Raw genomic sequence first — 19,747 nt, 5'->3', positions numbered from 1 at the left:
CATCCTGGACAGCACCTTCCTGCTGTCTCAGGTCATCCCCACGCTCTTCATGGGCGCCATCGTCCAGTTCGCTCAGTCTGTCACCGCCTACATCGCCTGCTCGGCCATCTTTGGAGGCGTGGCCATCTACCTGGCCTCCAGCATCGTCTTCGACCAGAAGGACCTCAGACGCTGAGGAGGAAGTCCTCCACGCTTTATTCAGGTTCCTCCAGGAGTTCCTGGGGAGGGAGGTCCACCTGTTGGCCAGGTGTGACTGGAAGCCTTTTAGAAACTCTCTGTCCTCGTTTGCCCTCAGGTACCAGAACCCGACCTACTGTAGAACCCAGCAGCCTCGTTTAAAAGCTGCTGTTTCATGTTCTCAATGTTCCCCACGATCTAAAACCAGCCTCCATGTTGGCTGGTTCTGATCGCTTCCTGGAACCAACCCGGTCCTGTTCTGACCAGAACCCACAGATGGTTCTGTTCAGGCCTCATAGCAGGGTTCTACCCACCAGGCTCTCTGCTCTCCATGATGAGTGACCTGAGCTTATTTAGGAGAACCCACAGCAGGAGAACCCACAGCAGGAGAACCCACAGCAGGAGAACCCACAGCAGGAGAACCCACAGCAGCGCCGCACCCGGCTGCCCTGCTAACGTTTTCCCTCGTTGGTTTTAACGGTTTCACTTCATCAAACAAATGTTAATATCAGATAAAGTTAACTCAGGATTCATTCATTAAGTGAAACATCTGCTGAAAAGTATTCACGCCCTGAAGCTAACGGCCACCAGGCTTCCTGATACCTGCTACCTGATACCTGATACCTGATACCTGCGTCTGGGTCGTTACTGTCACTCTGACCCAGGCTGCTCTACTCAGTTTAATTAAAGCTTTCCCAACAGAGATGGCCTGTTTTCAGATTTAAGTCTAGACTTTGACTAGGCCACTTTTTAGCTGTTCAGAGGTGGACCTGCTGTGTTTTGGATCAGTGTTCTCCAGCAGAACCCAGCGGTTGTTGAGCTGAAGCTCCCGGCTGATGGTTGGACTCTGTAGCTTTGATGTTCTGGTTCTGACTGTCAGTTTGGCTCCAGCGGCACACATAGGTTCTAAAGAGGTAATATTTGGCCTCAGGGATGGTTCCACAACCTTCTCCAGACTGATTCTTTAATGTTTTACTTCGTGTTGTCAGACCGGTTCTGTCTTCAGGATCTTTTTAGGTCTGTCTGTAGGGTTTGGGCAGATAAAACTGAAAAATGTGTCTAATTGATGCTGTAACCAGGTAGGAGCCTTCAGGAAGGAATTCATGATTTAAACGCTGCATTTCACCTCCTCAGGTTCTTTGAACACTTGTTTGGTGATCTCTAACAAAACGTGATGCAACCTGTAAGGGAGTGAATACTTTTCCAGCCTGGCTCCGCCTCCAGCCTGGCTCCGCCTCCAGCCTGGCTCCGCCTCCTGACGTCATCTGCAGAACAGATTTGCTCCCTATGGGAAGTTAACCAGCCTGCTGAGGTCTGATGTTCTACCACAAGGTCTGCGGTCCCATCTTCTTCTCATACTGTTTACATGAAAACCTCCGAGCCGCACGCCGTCTCAGGTCCCTGGCGGGTCGCCCCACGGCGGGTCGCCCTACGGCGGGTCGCCCCACGGCGGGTCGCCCCACGGCGGGTCGCCCCACGGCGGGTCGGCCCACGGCGGGTCGCCCCACGGCGGGTCGCCCCACGGCGGGTCGGCCCACGGCGGGTCGCCCCACGGCGGGTCGCCCCACGGCGGGCCGGCGCCCCACGGGGGGTCGCCCCACGGTGGGTCGCCCCACGGTGGGTCGCCCCACGGCGGGTCACCCCACGGCGGGTCGCCCCACAGGGTGGACCGGCGCCACCGACAGCTCACATCTCGCTGCATATTCAGCAACAATGTAGGACATGCAGATGGTTGGTTAGGTGAAGCTGGCGGTGAGACGATCAGCGTGCCGTCGTCATGGTAACCGACCTGAACGGGTCTGCGGTGGGGGGGGGGGGGGGTCCACGGCTCGGCGAGGTTAATAAAGGTGGAGACAGATTTAGTCGTCCTGCAGCGACTTCAGCTCTGTCCAGATGGAGATAAGGAGCGACACGCAGTCAGCGTGACCCGTTTCACACGTCCAGACCAGAACCAGAACCGGCTGCCTGGGCTCTTTAAGGCCCACCTGACCGATCCAATCAGGGGAATATTGTGGAAGTTGCTGCAGAATGAGGACAATAAGTGCCTGACGTATTTATTTATTAAGCTTTTAGTTCTCAGTGAAGGGATTCATCTAACGGACTCTTTGGTCTGGTGCACGGCTGAAGGCTGTTTCTGTGAAAGATAAATTATTTGTATAAAGGGTGTAAAACAACTTTAAAGCTCTAATTTATTTCCTCTCAGCGTTTTGTCTGCTCCTGTCACCCAGCTGAGGGTTTTCCATGTTGCTGAAACCTTTTTCTAAACCAAAGATCCTCTTTGAATAAAAACTAAAGTGCCAACATTCAGACTGTGTGAAAGCCAAATATCCTATTTTTGATACCAACTCTGTTGAATTTGTCATCGTTGCATTTGGTCTGGGCTGATCTGTTACATGTGTAGAAATATGCAGTTACCCTTAGATTTTATAAAGAAATAAAACTACTGCATTATCTCTGAATCTGTGAGGTTTTCTTATGTCTTCATTTACAGAGGTTGATCTTTAAAGGAGACGTGACTACACAGCTTTTCACTCTGAACCATCCAGCTGTGGTCTACATAAAGTGGAACTACAACGCTTTGGTCTGAATTCCTCGTTAATTTAACCTCACATCCCCTTTTTGTCCCTTTTCGTCTGTGAGCAACTCGTTTTGGTGCCGTCTCTTTAAATCTAAAGGAAGAACTCCACCCTGTTCGGCCATTTTTGTAGTCTTCTGGGTGAGTATTAACTAGTAGCTTCAGCGCCGCTCAGCTTGGACTATAAAGCAGATTCAGAGAGCGGTGAGCCTGGAGTCCCTGGCTTTGTTTAGCAGCAGCTGACCTGATGTCCAAAAACCAGAAAGCAGAACCGGAGCCAGACAGAACATTAGGAGATCTACGCGGCTCCTGGACACGTTCAGCTCTGCTGAATTATTGGACACTGACAGGGCTTTGATACTGATGGGTTAAGATTTGCTGTTTCCTTATTTGTGAGAGCGGTGCAACAGTCCAGCTTTACCATGCTCCACCTTCCTGCTGCAGCGGAATATGGCTTCCCACCGTCTCTGGTCCAGTTCACTCCCCTGCAGGTCTGAACCAGAACCAGCATCAGAACCGTACTACCGGGGAGGAGGAGAATCAGAACCACACTGTTGCTCAGGGTCCAAAGTTAAACTTTTCATTCAGAAATCAGAGGAAGAGAGGCTCAGAACCAGAACTACTGAGGTCCAGTGTGCCGTGAAGTTAGTGAGGAGCCATGTCATCCTCTGATTCTGGTCCACTTGGTTCTGTCAGGTCCAAAATCAACGCAGCCATGCACTTTATTTTAACATTTTGTTTATTGGGTTAAACAGATTTTTTCTCGTTTACATGACATGAACTTCATGGAGATGCTGGTTTAATTTTCCAGCAGCACTCGGTACCGACCCGTACTGCTAAAGGTACCAGTACCTGCTTTAATCACCGTGGTAACAGCAGTAAACTGGTCTGACCTGAACCCCTCAGAGGTTCTATGGGCTGCTGTCCAGAGGAAGAGAAACCAGAACCATCAGACCAGCTGAAGGTCTCTATTACAGCAACCTGGACCTCCAGAACACCTCAGCAGAACCACAGACTGGTCTCCTCATGCACAAGGAGCCCAGACCAGGTACTGAGGGCAGATACAGATACCTGCTGCTCTGTAGGTCCACAATAATGTGCTGAAATGCTGTTTATGGGTCTGATTTAATAAAATCTACAGAGGAACTGAATCTGGGTTTTAATTGAGCTTTAAGAAAAACTGAAATATTTCATGGTGTGGAAAATGATCAGATTTATTTAGATGCTCCGTTTGGATGTGGAACCTGGGCTGTGACTGCAGGCGCGGGTTTGGTGAGGAAATGGTGCCATCCTTTGGAAATGTGGAGGACGCGGTGCGCAGAGAGCGGCTGCTGGTGCGCAGCTGCGTGGAGCAGCCCCCCCCCCCCCCCGGCTGTGCCGCTGCTGCTCTTATCTGTTACATGGAAAAGAAGAGAGCCCTTCATGGTGCAGGGAACGGCACGCTGGGAATGGCATGAGGCCCATTCCTGACGGAACCGGCGCTTTCTCCTCATGCTTCTGTAAAATGTCTGTTTTCCTAGAGGAACACAGCAGGAGTGAGACCTGAATTAAAGGCTGAGGGACTGGATCCAGCCGAAGGAGGCTCTGGTGCCGGCTGACACCGCGGGGCTTGACCCCTGATCTCTGCGCCCTGAGGCCTCTCTGCGCACCTGACATGTCACTTTAGGCAGAGAAACGCTGTTTTCCTGGAAAAGTGGTTGAAAGGCGAAGCTGGAGCAGCGGGGACCACCAGAACCCTGCCATTGCTCTCCGGTGACAAGTGGGCCTCTTTTTACACCTTCTTTCTAAATAAGGCAGCGGCCGGACAGACACATGACCGCCGACCCAATTTGGGAGCAGCTCCAGCGCCCCGTCACGTCCCCGGCCGCTGATCGCCGCCAGCAGGCCTCCTCTTCTCCAGCCCGGCAGTGACAGCGGGCAGGCGGTTCCGCCTCGGCCCGGTACCGGTTAGCCGAGCGGTGAAGTCACCATGATGTCATCCAGGGATGCGCCAGGCTGGCCGAGGTAGAAGCAGGCTGCGCGCTGACTGACAGCCCGGAGGATTTATTGTGAGGTGGAACGGAGGCAGAGACGGTGAGAGGCGAGAGAGAAAGAGAGAAAGAGAGAGAGAGAGGGGCGCAGAGGAGCTGCACAACATGGTAATCACCACCACCAACATCTCCATCACCTCCAGCTCCACCGCGCACTCTCCCGTCTCCTCTCCTCCTCCTCCTCCTCCTCGCCGGGGCTTGCGTTTCATGCCCAGAGCCCTGATCCGCTCACCAGAAATAACCCTCAGCCAGCATGCCGAAGGAAGCAAAACAAGAAGAGCGGTATTTTTAGGCTCATTAATTTCGACCACGTGGCCCGAAGGTAAACCGGATGGCCGCTGCGCAAAGGCTCCTCGTCAGTATGTCCTGCGAGGCCGGCACGCCGCGCTGGACGCTGACCGCGGCGCTTCTCCTGGGCTTTCTGCTGGGGGTGGTGGCAGCGCACCCGGTTCCGAGCGGCAGGACGAACGCAACTTTGCTGGAGAAGCGATGGGAGACGCTGTTCTCCCGCTCTGTGCTGGGGATCTCCGGGGAGAAACCGGAGCTCAACTGGGAGACTGACTACCTGCTGGGCATCAAAAGAGTGCGGAGGCTCTACTGCAACGTGGGCATCGGGTTCCACCTCCAGGTCCTCCCCGACGGCAGGATAAACGGTGCTCATAATGAGAACCAGTACAGTGAGTTCTACCTCCACCGACCTAATGCAGTAGAATAACGGAGGCAACGAGCATGCATCTGCCCCCTCTATTAATTTGCATGACCATATCTCATCCGACTCACACGGAGAATTGAATTTCCTTCACAGCAAAGACATATCTATTAAAAACAAGCATCCATCGGCACTGAACACCCCCCCCCCCCCTCCTCCCCCTCCCCAGCGCAACCATGTCATGAATGTATGGACGCTTTTAGACACAACTTATTTTTACGCAGCCCTGTGAGGGCGCTCCGCTCACCGGGAGCCTTAGTGCACGTCCATGCATCGTAGCGCACGTCAAACGCTTTTGCTGCAATTATTGCAGAAAGCCAGAGCGCGCTTCGCTGACGCGCCTGGAGGCAGACGTAAGATGGAGCGAAGGATGCGGAACAAAGGCAACGCATGCTGCGCAGCAACCTGCAAGGTTGCACCCAGAGAAAGAGCGCAGCCGGCTGTCGGCGGCATGGAGGCGTGACGTTCTTCTCATTCTAACGGAAGCATTCTGTGTCCCGCATCAGGTCTGATCGAGATCTCCGCCGTGGACAGAGGGGTGGTGAGCCTGTACGGCGTGAAGAGCGAGATGTTTGTCGCAATGAACAGCCGAGGAAGGTTATACGGAACGGTAGGTATGCGCGCACTTTGCTTCTTCTGCCATCATGTTGCTCAGAGCCTGGAGCGCGGCTCGCTCTGCGCGTCCCTGCAGCCTCTGGGTGCTGGCAGCTTCCACTCCGGCTCCCCGGCCTCAGTGCCAGCTCCAGCTTCTGTTGTCAAATCCATATATTTCTAAGTGCATCAGGAAAAGCTCTATTTAAAGCGCTGGCCTATGGGCCACTGATGATGAGGTTAGCAGATGCAGTTCAGGCCTCAGGATGGTCATGTGCTCCTGAGCGCAGAAGGTGGGAAAGCCCCAGCACCTGTCAGCAGAACCGGTTCGGTTTAAACGCCATAAGGCCTCTTTGCCAGGGAGCCACTGGCTGTCCACAGCCTGCAAAGGTTTTCACACCATTTACACTTCATCACATTTTACCCGCTTTACTCTGACACCCCGAAGGAAATCCAGTTCAAGCAGCTGCCTTTAGGAGCAAAGCAGCTGTGCCGCTCAGTCTGGGTCTAACGCATCGCTTCTGGTTCTGGTTCTGGCCTCAGACGTTCTCTAGAGAACATCCAGCTTCATGGAGACCAGGGAACCCAGCAGACGGGTCAGGGAGGAAGTTCTGGTCCAGTTTACAGCAGGTCAGGTTCTACAGAACCTCCCAGAGTTCTGATCATCATGTGGACCTGGAGAGAGGATGGACCTCCTGAGCTGAGCACGCCATCCCTCAGTCAAACCTGGTGGTGGCAGCATCATGCTGTGGGACAGGACAGACAAAAACCCAGGAGGAGAACCTGCTGGTTGCTGCAGGAGAGCTGAGACGTCGCAGCCAGAGGTTCTACTGAGCATGGACCCGGGGGTGTGTGTGAACACTTTAGTCAGGAGCTGCAGGTTCCTGCAGGCAGACCTGTTAATAAATCTGGATTCTCTTTGTCTTTTTATGACATTTAAAGGATTCAGAGAGAACAGGAAGCTGAGCTTTAACTGCTGGTTCCATCGTTCTGAAACGTTTTCAGTTGTTTGTTGCTCACAGATGAAGAGAACAGATCAGAACCAGTGGAAATCCTGCAGCAGAGCAGCTAGAGGCGTGTTCAGGCAGGTTAGTGATGGTGGAGGTGCTGGTGGAGGAGGTGCTGGTGGAGGAGGTGCTGGTGGAGGAGGAGGAGGAGGTGCTGACACACGGCTGCTGCTGCTGCTGCTGCTGTGGGTCTCGTATCTGCCAGACAGAATGCGGCTGCTTATCTGGGCCGGAGTGATGAAGCGTTGGCTGGTGAGCAGAATGAGGATCTGCTGCGTGATTAAATTAGGCCACATCCTCTGATGGAGGATGTTCTGATGGAGGATGTTCTGATGGAGGATGTTCTGATGGAGGATGTTCTGATGGAGGATGTTCTGATGGAGGCTGGTTCCTCCACATCTGTGGAGGCGGGGAGGAGGTTCCTCCACTCAGGCTGTGTGAAAACCAACGTCTGATCAAGTCCTCTTAGCAGGAAGTTGATTTATTATTATTTAATGTTTGCTGGACTGCAGGTAGGTCCGTTAGCTGCTACTGTGGCTGACTGGAGGTTTATCTCTGAGGTTCTGGACGTTGTTGGGTCACCAGCAGGTTCTGACGACCCGCCCATCCCTGACTGAGCAGAACGTTTTATAGATGACGTCGTTTCTAAACTGTTAAACCCTCCTGGAGCCTGCTGAGGATAAAGCAGGACCAGAACCTGAGGAGCAGCAGGAGGTCCAGAACCTGAGGAGCAGCAGGAGGTCCATGCAGGCGGACTGGAGCTGCTCCAGGATCAGTTAAACTTCCTCAGAGCATCTGAGTCCGGTTCCTGAAGGATGGAGGGACGCTCAGCCTGATGGTCCTCTCTGCAGACCTGGTTGGTCGATGCAGTGTGGACCGGTTCTGTTCTGTGGACCGGTTCTGTTCTGTGGACCGGTTCTGTTCTGTGGACCGGTTCTGTTCTGATGATCTGAACCTCTCAGAGATGGAGGAACACAGAGTGGATGATGAAGGAGAAGATGAGCAGCAGCTCCTGGGGAAGGCTGGACTCCTGGAGCTGCTGCAGGAGGTCCAGTCTCTGCCGGGCCTTCATCAGAACCGGGTCTGTGTGTCAGGACCAGCCCAGGTCCAGAGACAGGGTGGTTCTGAGGAAGCACCACTGAGATCTCCTCAGTCCTGAGTGGGTTTTCCTGTCATGTGTAACTGGGCCGGTTAGTTTATTCACCACCACCACCACCATCATCATCATCATCATCATCATCATCATCATCATCATCATCATCATCATCATCATCATCATCATCATCATCATCACTGCAGCAGCCATCCCACTGAAATGTCCTCGGCCTTTAACCCGCCCCTCAGGGAGCAGCTTCTGGGGCCGATGATCTTGCTCATGACCCAGAGTGGTAGTCTGTGGGATTTGAACCAGGGACCTTTCGTCCTGCACTGACCGCCAGGCCACCGCTCCATGATCTGGTTGTTACATTATGGGATGTCTAAAACAGTTTGGACTCATTTTGGTCCAGGAGGGAATCTGATGCTGTCCTGTTCTGTTACTGCTTGACAACAAAATCCAACATTAGCTTCTGATCCAGGTGAGGTCCAGGTGAGGTTCAGGTGAGGTCCAGGTGAGGTTCAGGTGAAGTCCAGGTGAGGTTCAGGTGAGGTCCAGGTGAGGTTCAGGTGAAGTTCAGGTGAGGTCCAGGTGAGGTTCAGGTGAGGTTCAGGTGAGGTCCAGGTGAAGTCCAGGTGAGGTCCAGGTGAGGTCCAGGTGAGGTTCAGGTGAGGTCCAGGTGAGGTTCAGGTGAGGTCCAGGTGAGGTCCAGGTGAGGTTCAGGTGAGGTCCAGGTGAGGTTCAGGTGAGGTCCAGGTGAGGTCCAGGTGAGGTTCAGGTGAGGTTCAGGTGAGGTTCAGGTGAGGTCCAGGTGAGGTCCAGGTGAGGTTCATCTTGGACGTCTGCTGCTTTCAGCCCCAGGGAAGGCAGCAGGAAGGAGACTGTTGCATTTATCCAGGGGGAAGTCTGCGATCAAAGCCAGGAGGACAAAATCTGTGAAGCTTTTAAGCGTTTAGACGACAGCAGCAGCTGTTGGTCATTTTAAAATGACATTAAAGCAAACGACCAAAATCAAAGAAGGAAATCTAAATGAATACTTTGTCAGGGACAGCGTTGCCCACTTTAAGGTCTTTTAGACGACTTTATGCCATTAATAATATTGAAGCAAACAGGAAGTAATCCCCCCCCTTACCTGCTGGCGGGGGTCAGAGGGCCCGCTGGCACTGATGCTGCAGGTGTTCCTTCACATCTCCAAAGACTCCTGGTGCTAATTTAATCTTATCTTACTGCCATTACCCTCGTGCTCTTTTAGCACCACTGATTATTTTTTAATACTGCAGGTTTAGACGCTGTGATCAGTTAATGCGGTTATTGATAAGGTTCCTCTGTGACCGGCTCTCTGAGTCTGACTGGATCTGTTACAGGCTGTGGAGACTAAAGCGCCCTGATTCTTCCTCCTCGTCTTCTTCCAGAGGTTTTCATGTTTCAGGCATTTGGTTCTCTCCCTTTATAACAGGGAGAGAACAGTTCCTGCTCGTTCTAAACGTGCCGTGGTGCAGCCCCTCATGAAGAACCGGGTCCTGATCCGACTCTGCCGGGGAACTTTGAGCTCATCTCTAAGCTTCCTCTACTGTCAGAAACCATTTTTATTCTCCGTTAAAATCTTCCCTTGATGAAAATATGATGTGTTTCAGTCTTAGAACGTTTCACAGCAGAGTCCGTCCTGCTGAGGGTTTATACCGATGATTCTGTGGTTCTGGTGGTTCTGTGGTTCTGTGGTTCTGGTGGTTCTGGTGATTCTGTGGTTCTGCTTCTGATGCAGTGGATCACAGCGTTTTATTGTCACAGTACCAGGTAAGCATTGGTGGCTCTGGAGAGGTTTAGATCCTGGTTGACAGACATTTGCTGTAACATTGCAGGGTGTGAATACTTTCCTGCTCCACTCTCCTGTGGGGTCCCCCAGGGATCAGCCTGAGGGCCTCTGCTTTCTTCTCAGTGCCTCCTTCCCTTAGGGTCTATTTTTAGAAGACACAGCAGCTCCTTCCATTGCTTTGCTGATGTTTACCAGATCTATACGCCTTTAAGGCCAGGAGAGGCTTTGTCCATCTCTGTTATTGTGTCTTTAGGATATTAAAGATTGGAAGGCCCTAAACTTCTTACATTTAACCAGAATAAGACTGAGGTTCATGTTTTTGGTCCTAGTGGAAGATGTCAGAGCCCTGCGGCTCCCTGGCAAAGTAATAATAATAATAATTGAACTTTATTGATCTCACAATGGAGAAATTCACTTCTGCATCTTAACCCATCACCTAGGGGAGCAGTGGGCTGCCATGTGCGACGCCCGGGGAGCATTCTGGGGTTAAGGGTCTTGCTCAGGGACCCAGGGTAGGCAGAGGGGATTGAACCGGGCACTTTCATCCTTCTCTGAGTGCAAGCACACTGCTCTAACCACTCGACCAACACTCCCAAGTATATTAGGCCCACAGTAACAAGTCCTGGTTTTACGACGATGAAGTCAAAACAGGGCCACAATGAAGTCTAGTTTTTATCATTAGAGAAAAATAGCAAAAATAAAAGCTATTCTTTCAAGGAAACAGTTGAAAACAGTAATGCTTTAAATTCAGCAGTTTATCCTCACTTGCTCGTCTGCAGCCGGTTCAAAATGCTGCAGCGCGTCTTTTAGCAGGAACGCGTAAAAAGCAGCGCATCACTGCTGGCTTCCCTTCACCGGCCCTCAGGGAAGTTTAGAGTTCATTTTAAATGCTTTTGTTGGTTTTTAAAGTCTTACATAACTTTGCCCTGCTTGGTGGAGCCCCCCCCACAGGTCTCTTAGGTGCGCTGACCAGTGTCTCCTGGTGGCCCCAGAGGAGACGGGGCCTCTCTGCTGGGGCCCCTGAGCTATGATCGCTCTACCTGTGCACCTACGACCCCCCCCCCCTCATTAAAACTCGTTTAAAACCCACTTTTACTCTCTGGCCTTCAACCCAACTCAGAGTTGATTTTACTTCATTTTTACTGCTGTGGCTTTTATCTGTATTTAAATTGTTTTTTTGGGTTTTGTAGCGAGTTTCTTAATTTATTGTTGTGTTTTTATCCCTTGGTGTCATTTTATGATTTTTAATGTTCAGCGCTTTGTGTCAGCCGTGGCTGATGGCAAAACGCTTTATGAATAATCATAAATGTGAATCCAGGACTTAAACACGTTTACCATATATGGATATACAGCGTCTTACTGGGGATTCCTTTGTCTCAGGAAAATGCATTTTAGAATCACTTCTCTGCTTAAAACGGCAAACTGTGAAGTATTTTTGTACTAAAATGTGATGAAATTTGCCCCCTGGTAGTTTTGAGAGTTTCTGTCCATGTGGGATTAAAGGTGTCCGTGTCTCTGTTCCCTGCAGACCGTCTTCCATGATGAGTGTAAGTTCAAGGAGAGCTTGCTGCCCAACAACTACAACGCCTACGAGTCTCTGGTCTACAGAGGGTCCTACATAGCTCTGAGCAAGCATGGGCGCCTGAAGAGGGGCAACAGAGCCACTACTGCCATGACTGTGACGCACTTCTTACCCCGAATATGACGAGAAGAGGGAAAAAACTGGCAATAACAAACTTATTTGCACATGTGGATTATGATTATCCCAGGTAACACAAATACATAAACGTACGTACAAAGACGAAAACACAACAAGGACTGCAAAAGAAAGAAACACAGATATATCTGATATTTATTCAAACTTTATATGTATATTTGGGTAGCTGACTTTGTATTAGAGATGATTGAAATACATCCAGTGCTGCTTTCCTGAGTTTGATCGTCCTGTGATGCGGGGGGGTGCTGGAACGGGGGGAGTCCTCGCCCTGCTGCTGGACAACGTCTGCAAAGAAAGACGGAATTACCTCAAGGAAGCGTGATGACGGGGACGGTAGAAATGTTCGCCAAGGTTCAACCACGCCTGTTTACGTCCTCTGCTGTGATCCGTCACCGACACCCTGCTGGGGCGGGGGGGGGGGGGCAGCTGGGGCACTGGCAGGTTTGTTGGTGGTTTTTCTTGCTTCGTCATGAGGTGGCTGTGCCTTGAACTCCTCCTCACGGCCCCCTCACCCTCGCATGTGAGAAATGTGGGGCTGGAGTCAGAAATAGGAACGATACGCAAGTCATTGCTCCCTGAGACACGGCCGGGGGCTTCAGCCCAATTCCTCGAGGGTCTGAGGTTTCTCCACTTTTATTCTCCTTCTATAGTTAGAGCGATTGAGTAACTGAGACTCTATGCTGCACAGGATCCAAAGGAGCCTCTTGGAAAGTTGGATTTAAATCCAGCACTTGCCCCCCCCCCCCCCCCTTACATTACGTCCAGGAGAGCTTTGACAATCCCAGGTTGTGTTTTCAAGGGTTTGCTGAGTGTGACTGTTGCTGTATGTATGGCTTTATTCTAGGTATGCATGTCGACTCTTCCTCGTTAACATTTTCAGGTCAGAGCAAGTCAGTGTAGCAGAATATGATGTAGATGTGAAGCGCTTAGACCTGCTGGCTGTTAGGTGACCCTGTTTTAAACACGCTGTGGACTCATAACTCATCCCAGGTTCTTCATGTTTTATCGGCGGCGAGCAGAAGGAGGCTCTCTGACGGCGCTTAGGGCGTGAGTTCATGCAGGAGCAACGCCGCTTCCTGAAGTGAAGACATCTTCCAGTTCAGCCTGTTAATGCTGGTGATCTGAGCTGAAGCTGCACTTTGACCTCTAATATTCTTTTAGGCTTTTCATGCAACGTAATATACTTGAATTGATGAGACGCTGACACTGCTCTGTCAGACGCTGTAACGTTGTGGAAGGAGACGGAGTGGAACAGCGGCGCTCTGTAGGTGGTTCTGATTGTTTGTGTGACCCGGCCAGGTCACGTTTAACGTATGGGGCCCGCAGACACGCAGGCTCCTCGCTGGTCTGGACGTCGGACCAGACGGTCCCGAGAATGTGGAGCATCTGAGCCGCTTTAGAACCAAGGTCAGAGTTTTGGGTGTTCTGTCCTCTGGGTTGCTCTCATGCTGGCATTTGGTTCACGTCCACCTCGGGGCAACTTTTAACCCCGAGCTCTGCACCTGTTTCTGCTGACGCGTCTCATGGCTTTCAGTTCGCTGCACAGCTTTTAAAGAGGAGCGTTTTAGTTGGATTTGGCTTTAATCTGCAACATCCTGTCCATACAGAGCCTTACACCTTTCTTCTGTTTGTGTTTTTGTCACACAGTAAAGTTTGACCTCATCAAACAAAGAGTAATATTAGATAACCTGAATTAATACAAAAGCAGCTTTTAATAATGCAGCTTTTGTATTAATTCAGGTTTATAAGGAGCTCAATAATTTTTCATTACACTGTTTAGGGTACAGGAAGGGCAGCTTGGTGAAATGATGTCAAAAAGCAGCAAAACTCCTCCAGTGATATTCTACTTCCTGTCCTCTCCAGCATCTTTACCACACAAAGTGGGACGCTGCAGAAAGTTGCAGAAGCAGCAGAAAGCGCCAGAAAGCAGCATAAAGCAGCAGAAAGCAGCAGAAAGCAGCAGAAAGTGTCAGCGGGTCCAGCGGCTGCAGCCCCCATCAGGCAGCAGAGAGCGATGCGGGGCAGCAGCGTGTTCAGACGCAGGGCCTCCAGAGAGCGGACAGAGCGAGCTGATGCTCCGCGGTTCCTCTCAGAGGGAAGAGACGGTTCTTTGGTCGGAGTCACTTTGTAGCAACAGGTGCGGAGAAATGGATCACGTTCTTCCAGGAAAGAGTTGATTATGAGGACTGAATACTGCGACTCCCAGGATGTCAGGAAGGTTTCTATGAATGTCAGACAACTGATCATTTCAGCCTGATCACAAAATGATCACTTGTAGCTTCTAGTTTTGAATCTGATTTAGTGATTTATTTAAAGGACGGTGCTCATTGTTAGTTTTTATTGAGTGCGGTTTCCTGTGCAGGAGATGATGTGTTTTTTTCCTGAAATGGAGGATGAGTTTATGGTTGTGTGTGTTATTTCTGGCTTGTCACGCTGCGCCTCAGAGGACTCTGTCAGGCTGAAGCTGGAGGGACGGAGCTGATTCAGCTGGATTTCACACCATCTTTGCTTTGTTGTCAGATTGTAAAAAGTCTGAAGGAGATTGTTGTGTTCCCAACTTTTGCATGATGTTTGTGTGAAGCGGGAAGGTTTGTGACCCATAGCAGGACTAGGAGAAGGTGTTTTAATGATGAGAAGACACCATGTGCTTCCTTAATTGCTCCTCATGCATGTGGAGCTGTGACTGAGCGAGGGAAGCTGGTCTAACATGTGTTGGTCTGCAGGGAGCTGGAGGTCAGCGGCTGGGTCTGGGATCAGATTTGTGTCGTCTGTGTGTGCGTGTTTCCCTGTGAGCCGGCAGCCTTTTTGTGTTTCTCTCTCAGTTTTCTATTCCTGCACTGAGGGGAGAGTGCTTCCTCTGAGTCCCCCTCCCCTTTTTTAACATATACCTCACCTTCTGCCTTAGTTCCGATTATTGAAATGATTGTAAATTAGTTTGAAAACAGACTCCTCCAATCATTTGTTTCTGAAAAAAATATAATGACAAGTGAGAAAAATACTATATTACAAATGGTTTTCCTTTTATTTTTGTACGTATGTGCTGTGCACAGCAGTCAACTGTATTCCTGAGATGACAATAAAAACCTTTTCTAAAATCTGTGGCGATGCAGTTCTTTCAGGTTTGATGTTTCAGCAGATTTGGATGAAGACTTGTTGGATCTGAGCTCCAGCGTAAAGTCCGGTAAGGCGTCACGGAGCGCCCCCTGCTGGTCAACCACCGGAACTTCGTTCAACGTCTGGGAAGAGTTGAAAAGTCTGCAGTATTTGGTTCTAAAACCTTTTAATGGAAGAGAACTTTCAGCGTTTATAATGCAAATGTTTGACTGTTATGTTACACAGAGAGGATGAACTCTGAGGTTTGTTGTCGGCTTTTATCAGTTGACTTTTCATATTTGTTGGGTTACAGAAATGCTCATTAATGTGTGCTGTCCCTGTTAAAAACAGAAAAATAAAAATCCTTTTAAAACAGACGCTTCTCAGAACCACGACAGATATTTGAACTGTTCCATGGTTCCTGCTCCAGAACCAGCAGGTGCGTCAGGGCCCAGAACCCCAGTGACATCAGAGCTCAGCAGAGACATTCTTCACCAAAATGAGACGTCATCAGGCTGCAGGTGATCACTTAGAGCTGGTTCTGGTTCTGGTTCTGGTTCCGGTTCTGGTTCTGGTTCTGGTTCTGAACGGTCAGTGTGGAGGAAAACTGTTCCAGCTGCATGATGGTGTCAGATGTTTCTCCAGGGTTTCCCTCTTCTGTAAAGGCGACTCCATCTAATATGAACCATGAAGAAACGGAAATCAGGTCCAACGTGTCTCATGATGCAAGAACAATTTAAGGTGCTTTGAAATCTTTGGTTCTGTTCCAACAATGAACCCGAATGTGTTTTATTAGGATTTTATTTTACAAAGCAACTTGTTTTGTAGCAGCTCCATAATTGTGGAATAATTGGAAATTAGAAACGCATTTTGTTCTAAATGCCGTCTGATCTTTCACTCTTTATATTCCCTGGTTTCAGTTGATTTTTATACTGTTTTTACGTTTGTTCTTATTTTACTATCAGGTCCAATGGACCCACCACCAGGACCACATGCAGAATATGTTCTGATTCTTTGTGTCTAGCTGGGATATAACCCATAATGCACCTGTGATGCGTTTAAGTGAACATAAATAAAAATAAAACTGGTGCAGCGTCTGCTGTGAAGCGGGCGCTGTACCGATCCGTTGTGGTGAAGAGAGAGCTGAGCCAAAAGGAGAAGCTCTGGATTTACCGGTCGATCTACGTTCCTACCCTCATCTATGGTCACGAGCTTTGGGTCGTGACCGCAGTTTTATTCTGTTTAAGCCATTTAAACCCTAATATTTACCATAGTTTAAGTATTTCATAGAAGCTCCTTTAGCTGCAGGTCTTCTGGGGTTCGTCTCCACCAGCTGTGAACGTCTACAGACTGAAGTTTCTTCTCATTCTTATTTGTAAAACATCTTCAGCTCAGGCAGACTGGATGGAGAACATCAGTTTTCACAGATTCTCAGTTGGACTTTGGTCTGGACTTTGACTAGGCCGTTCTAACCCATGAATCTGATCTGATCTAATCCATCCCATAATACCTCAGGCTGCAGATTCAGGCTGGTTCTCCTACTGGAAGGAGAACCTTCACCTCAGTCTCAGCTCTTCTCATCATCTCATTCAGCTCCATCCATCTTCCATCTGGCCCTCATGTCCCACAGCATGATGCTGCCACCACCGTGTTTCTCCATGGAGATGCTGTGTTCAGGTTCAGCTCTCAGTGATATTTTGGTCTCCTCTGCCCAGAGCTGCTTCTTCCACATGCTGCTGGGTCTCCTACATGGTTTGAGGCAAATGTCAAGCAGGACCTCTTCTGCCTTCTTGAATCCAACCTAATTCTGCTATAAACTTCTCCAAACTTCTTGTTGCGCTGCATTTTATTAGGCACTGAGATATGTAATTCTTTTTAAAATCTAGTTTTTCTCTGAGTTCCCACAAACTTGTTGTGTCCCAGAAGATCCCAGAGAAATAAACCGACGCTTGTTGAAATGAGACGTAACGGGAAAATAAATGAGGGACGTGATTATTTCTGCAAGTCTTCAGGGAAACAGATCATTTCCATCTGGACTAAACTTCATTCAGGATGAGTTTACATTTCCTTCTAAATGCTAAAATCTAAAAGTTTAGCTGCAAAATGTGAAGGTTTCAGAGAAGGAAACTGAAGCTTATCGCAGTGTGTCGAAGAATTTATGAGGCACTGAAAGACGCCGAGCTGTGTGAAAATTAATGACGGGCGTGCTCTCTTGTGAAATACAGTGGGAGCAGCGGAAGTGTGTACAGTTAATTAATAAGCAAGGCATGAATCATTGTCCCTGGAAATGACTCAGCATGGTCTGATGTGATGTTTGAACCTGCAGTAAGGATGTGATTACACCGCTTCTTCCTGACTTTCTCACCGTTTAGTCCTCCTGGGTGACTCTGCTGCTCCTGGCAGTTAAACAGCGACAAACTTTGATCAGTTCATTTAAACAGAGACGATATAAAACAGCCTGTAATTCCCAGCTGGTGTCTTTTAGCCAGCATCAACTCATTTGCTTGTTTTTGGCCCACAGCAACTTATCAATCCTAGAGACAAATGCATTTCAGAAAATATCTTTGAATTCTACTTTTTTTAATAAATCAAGCTGTTTTTATTGGAGTAAAAGAGCCTAATCTGTCAGAAAGACTTTATTGTAGGAAGAATATTGGTGCCCCCAGAGGAAAGTGTTTGATTCTTCATGTCATCTGAGGAGCAGTGGAGCAGAAAAACGTTTTGGTAAATGAGTTAGCCGGTTTATTGACCCCCTGTTTAAATAGACCTGTTGGACTTTCTCCTCCTCCAGAAGCTGCCCTCATACCATCCTGAACATTTGAGCTTTTGGAGAGCGAATCGTCCCCTCTGATCATGCAACTGGCTTCCCTCTCGCTCTTCCTGATTGCCGTACACGTTTCTGTAAGAGTGGACTGCAGACCGAGGCTCCAGCATCTACAGCGACCGCGCACAGGAAGCCCAGAGCCGGGGGCACGTCCACATTCATCAGCCGGATCAGGACCTTTCTACGTAGGACTGAGACGTGTCGTCCACAGAGAGCCGCTGGGTGAGTGTTTGTCCTCAGACCTCATTTCATGACAGATTACATCAGGTTACTGCAGAAAATAGGTCTGCAGGCTCTAATTCACAACGTTAACGTGTTTATTACCGTTCATGTGATTTAAACGCTACATTTTGACATTTTCAGGCAACATTATGTTCAGTTTTACTGAAATTTGACTGTAGGAATAAATATTATTACAAACAGATTAAGGCTTACCATCAATTGTGTGAAGGGATTTATTTTTTTTTAAATGTCTTCCAAACTGAATATTTCTGGCAAACACCATTTTATACAGGCACCACATTATTTTACGTTTTAATTGCTGTTAAATGTTTTTATGGCTGTTTGCCAGTAGCAACAGGTCCAGACGACCTGGTGGTGATCTTTGACAGGGGAAGGAAGCGGTTCCTGTGCGTGGACATTAAGGGAAAACTCTACAAGCCTGTGAGTACCTTCTAGCTGCGCCTGAACAGAACCCGGCCGGAGAACCCAGAGCTCTGTCAACATCTCTGTTTTTCTGCTTGCAGAGGCAAAAGCACAGAAGACCTTGTCTGTTTGGGCACGTCTGGTTCCAGCTGGCCAAACAGCGCCACCTGTTTTTCTCTGTGAGCGGGAGCCGCTTGATGAAACCCGGGGGAGGAGGTCAGGGGGAGGTTCACCGCGGAGCGACAGACGGGCCCTCAGTCCTGCTGGAGAGGTTTCTGAGGAGGCAGAGGAGGAGTGAGGAGGTGAACCCCTCGGACCCTCTGAGAACAGAGTCCCACCCTGCACCTCCTGCAAAGGATGCAGAACAGAATCAGGCGGGCGCCGTGTCCAAGGAGACCATCACGTCCTGCGACGACCCCCTGCGGGTCCTGAGGCCCAACGGACACGGCAGTCCTGTAAAGACCAACATCGCCGACCGGGCAGAACACGAGTGAAGCACGGGACCAGAGGGTACGGAGAGAAAAAACGACGATGAAAGTCTGCATGACTGACTTAAAACGCTTTATGTGACCGCCGGTTGAGCAGAAACTCAGAGGGACGTGGTTCTGTCAGCGAGAGACAGAGACAGAGACAAAGAGACACTCGGGTCGGGTTCCTCTCGGTCTGAGGCGACGGGAAAGCGGCAAACGTTGAAAATCCGCTCCAATCAAATGTTATCTTGGTCTGATCTGATCACAGAGGCTCGTTCAGGCCTCTGTTTGAACAGCAGATGGAGGATAGGTCTGGGCCCGCTGTCCTTTAACCTCCTTTCTCTGTTAAATTTTAATCCTTGAACCACATGAGGCAATGCTTATTTCACATTTGTTAAAAAAAAGGTTGAACTCTGAATATCCACACACACAAATATGTATTAAAACCTGTATATTCCTAATTTATGTTTAAACAAACATAAATTCCAGACCAGTGTTGTCATTGCTGAACCAGAAGAAAGGAATCTGCTCTTTGCAAGCACTCATAAAATGATCAGGTGCTGGACACCAACAGTCTCAGCAATGAAAGATATTTATTTATTGAAATGTGTGTCATAACTTCTTTTATCGCCTGATGTTTTTTATTTATATATTTCATGATGTTTTATTTCTGATAGAAAATTAAAAAATAAACACAAACTATTTTGTAGGCCTTGGTTTGTCTTTGTTTCCATAATAAATGGTTGAAAATAAAAAGTTAATAAAGCCGTTGAGGAATTTTCAGACATTTGTTGTTAATCTGTGTTTAATTAGGACTTTTAGCAGCAATGAGCGCTATATCATGAAGACCAACAACTTTACTCAATACAACAGCTAAAATAAACTATGTGAACGGTTTCTTTCCTACTTCCTCTGCCTTCGCCTGATTTCTGTGAGTTCAAACATTTTTAGTTGCGTTTCACCTGAAATATTGAGACAGCAATAATTTTCACAGGCCCTG

General features: G+C 49.0%; 2 protein-coding genes and 1 long non-coding RNA gene across 5 annotated transcripts in view; all 3 read left to right on the top strand.

Moving 5' to 3' along the window:
* slc45a3 (solute carrier family 45 member 3) overlaps positions 1-1,314 on the top strand; it is a 23,541-nt gene extending 22,227 nt beyond the window's left edge. For 2 of the 3 annotated variants that reach the window (XM_021320327.2, XM_036127072.1), the window contains exon 6: positions 1-175. This exon is cut by the window's left edge and continues 236 nt beyond it. In XM_021320327.2, coding sequence (XP_021176002.2) covers positions 1-175 — 175 coding nt within the window. The other variant, XM_012870231.3, reaches the window with a different exon arrangement.
* Positions 1,315-4,121: 2,807 nt separating this feature from the next.
* On the top strand, positions 4,122-13,637 carry LOC105931473 (fibroblast growth factor 4B). Its single transcript, XM_012870155.3, has 3 exons — positions 4,122-5,459; positions 5,998-6,101; positions 11,527-13,637. The coding sequence occupies exons 1-3, from the start codon at positions 5,114-5,116 to the stop codon at positions 11,701-11,703; spliced, it is 627 nt and encodes a 208-aa protein (XP_012725609.1). The 5' UTR covers positions 4,122-5,113; the 3' UTR covers positions 11,704-13,637.
* A 3,478-nt stretch (positions 13,638-17,115) lies between these two features.
* Positions 17,116-19,518, top strand: LOC105931507. The gene is made up of 2 exons (XR_004927799.1): positions 17,116-17,854; positions 18,204-19,518. It is a non-coding gene; the product is annotated as an uncharacterized LOC105931507 (long non-coding RNA).
* Positions 19,519-19,747: the final 229 nt, after the last annotated feature.

The sequence above is a fragment of the Fundulus heteroclitus genome, chromosome 2, assembly GCF_011125445.2.
Source record: "Fundulus heteroclitus isolate FHET01 chromosome 2, MU-UCD_Fhet_4.1, whole genome shotgun sequence".
In the NCBI taxonomy this organism is placed as follows: domain Eukaryota; kingdom Metazoa; phylum Chordata; class Actinopteri; order Cyprinodontiformes; family Fundulidae; genus Fundulus; species Fundulus heteroclitus.
The sequence above is the reverse complement of the archived record's forward strand: the minus strand, read 5'-3'. Positions and strand labels throughout refer to the sequence as shown.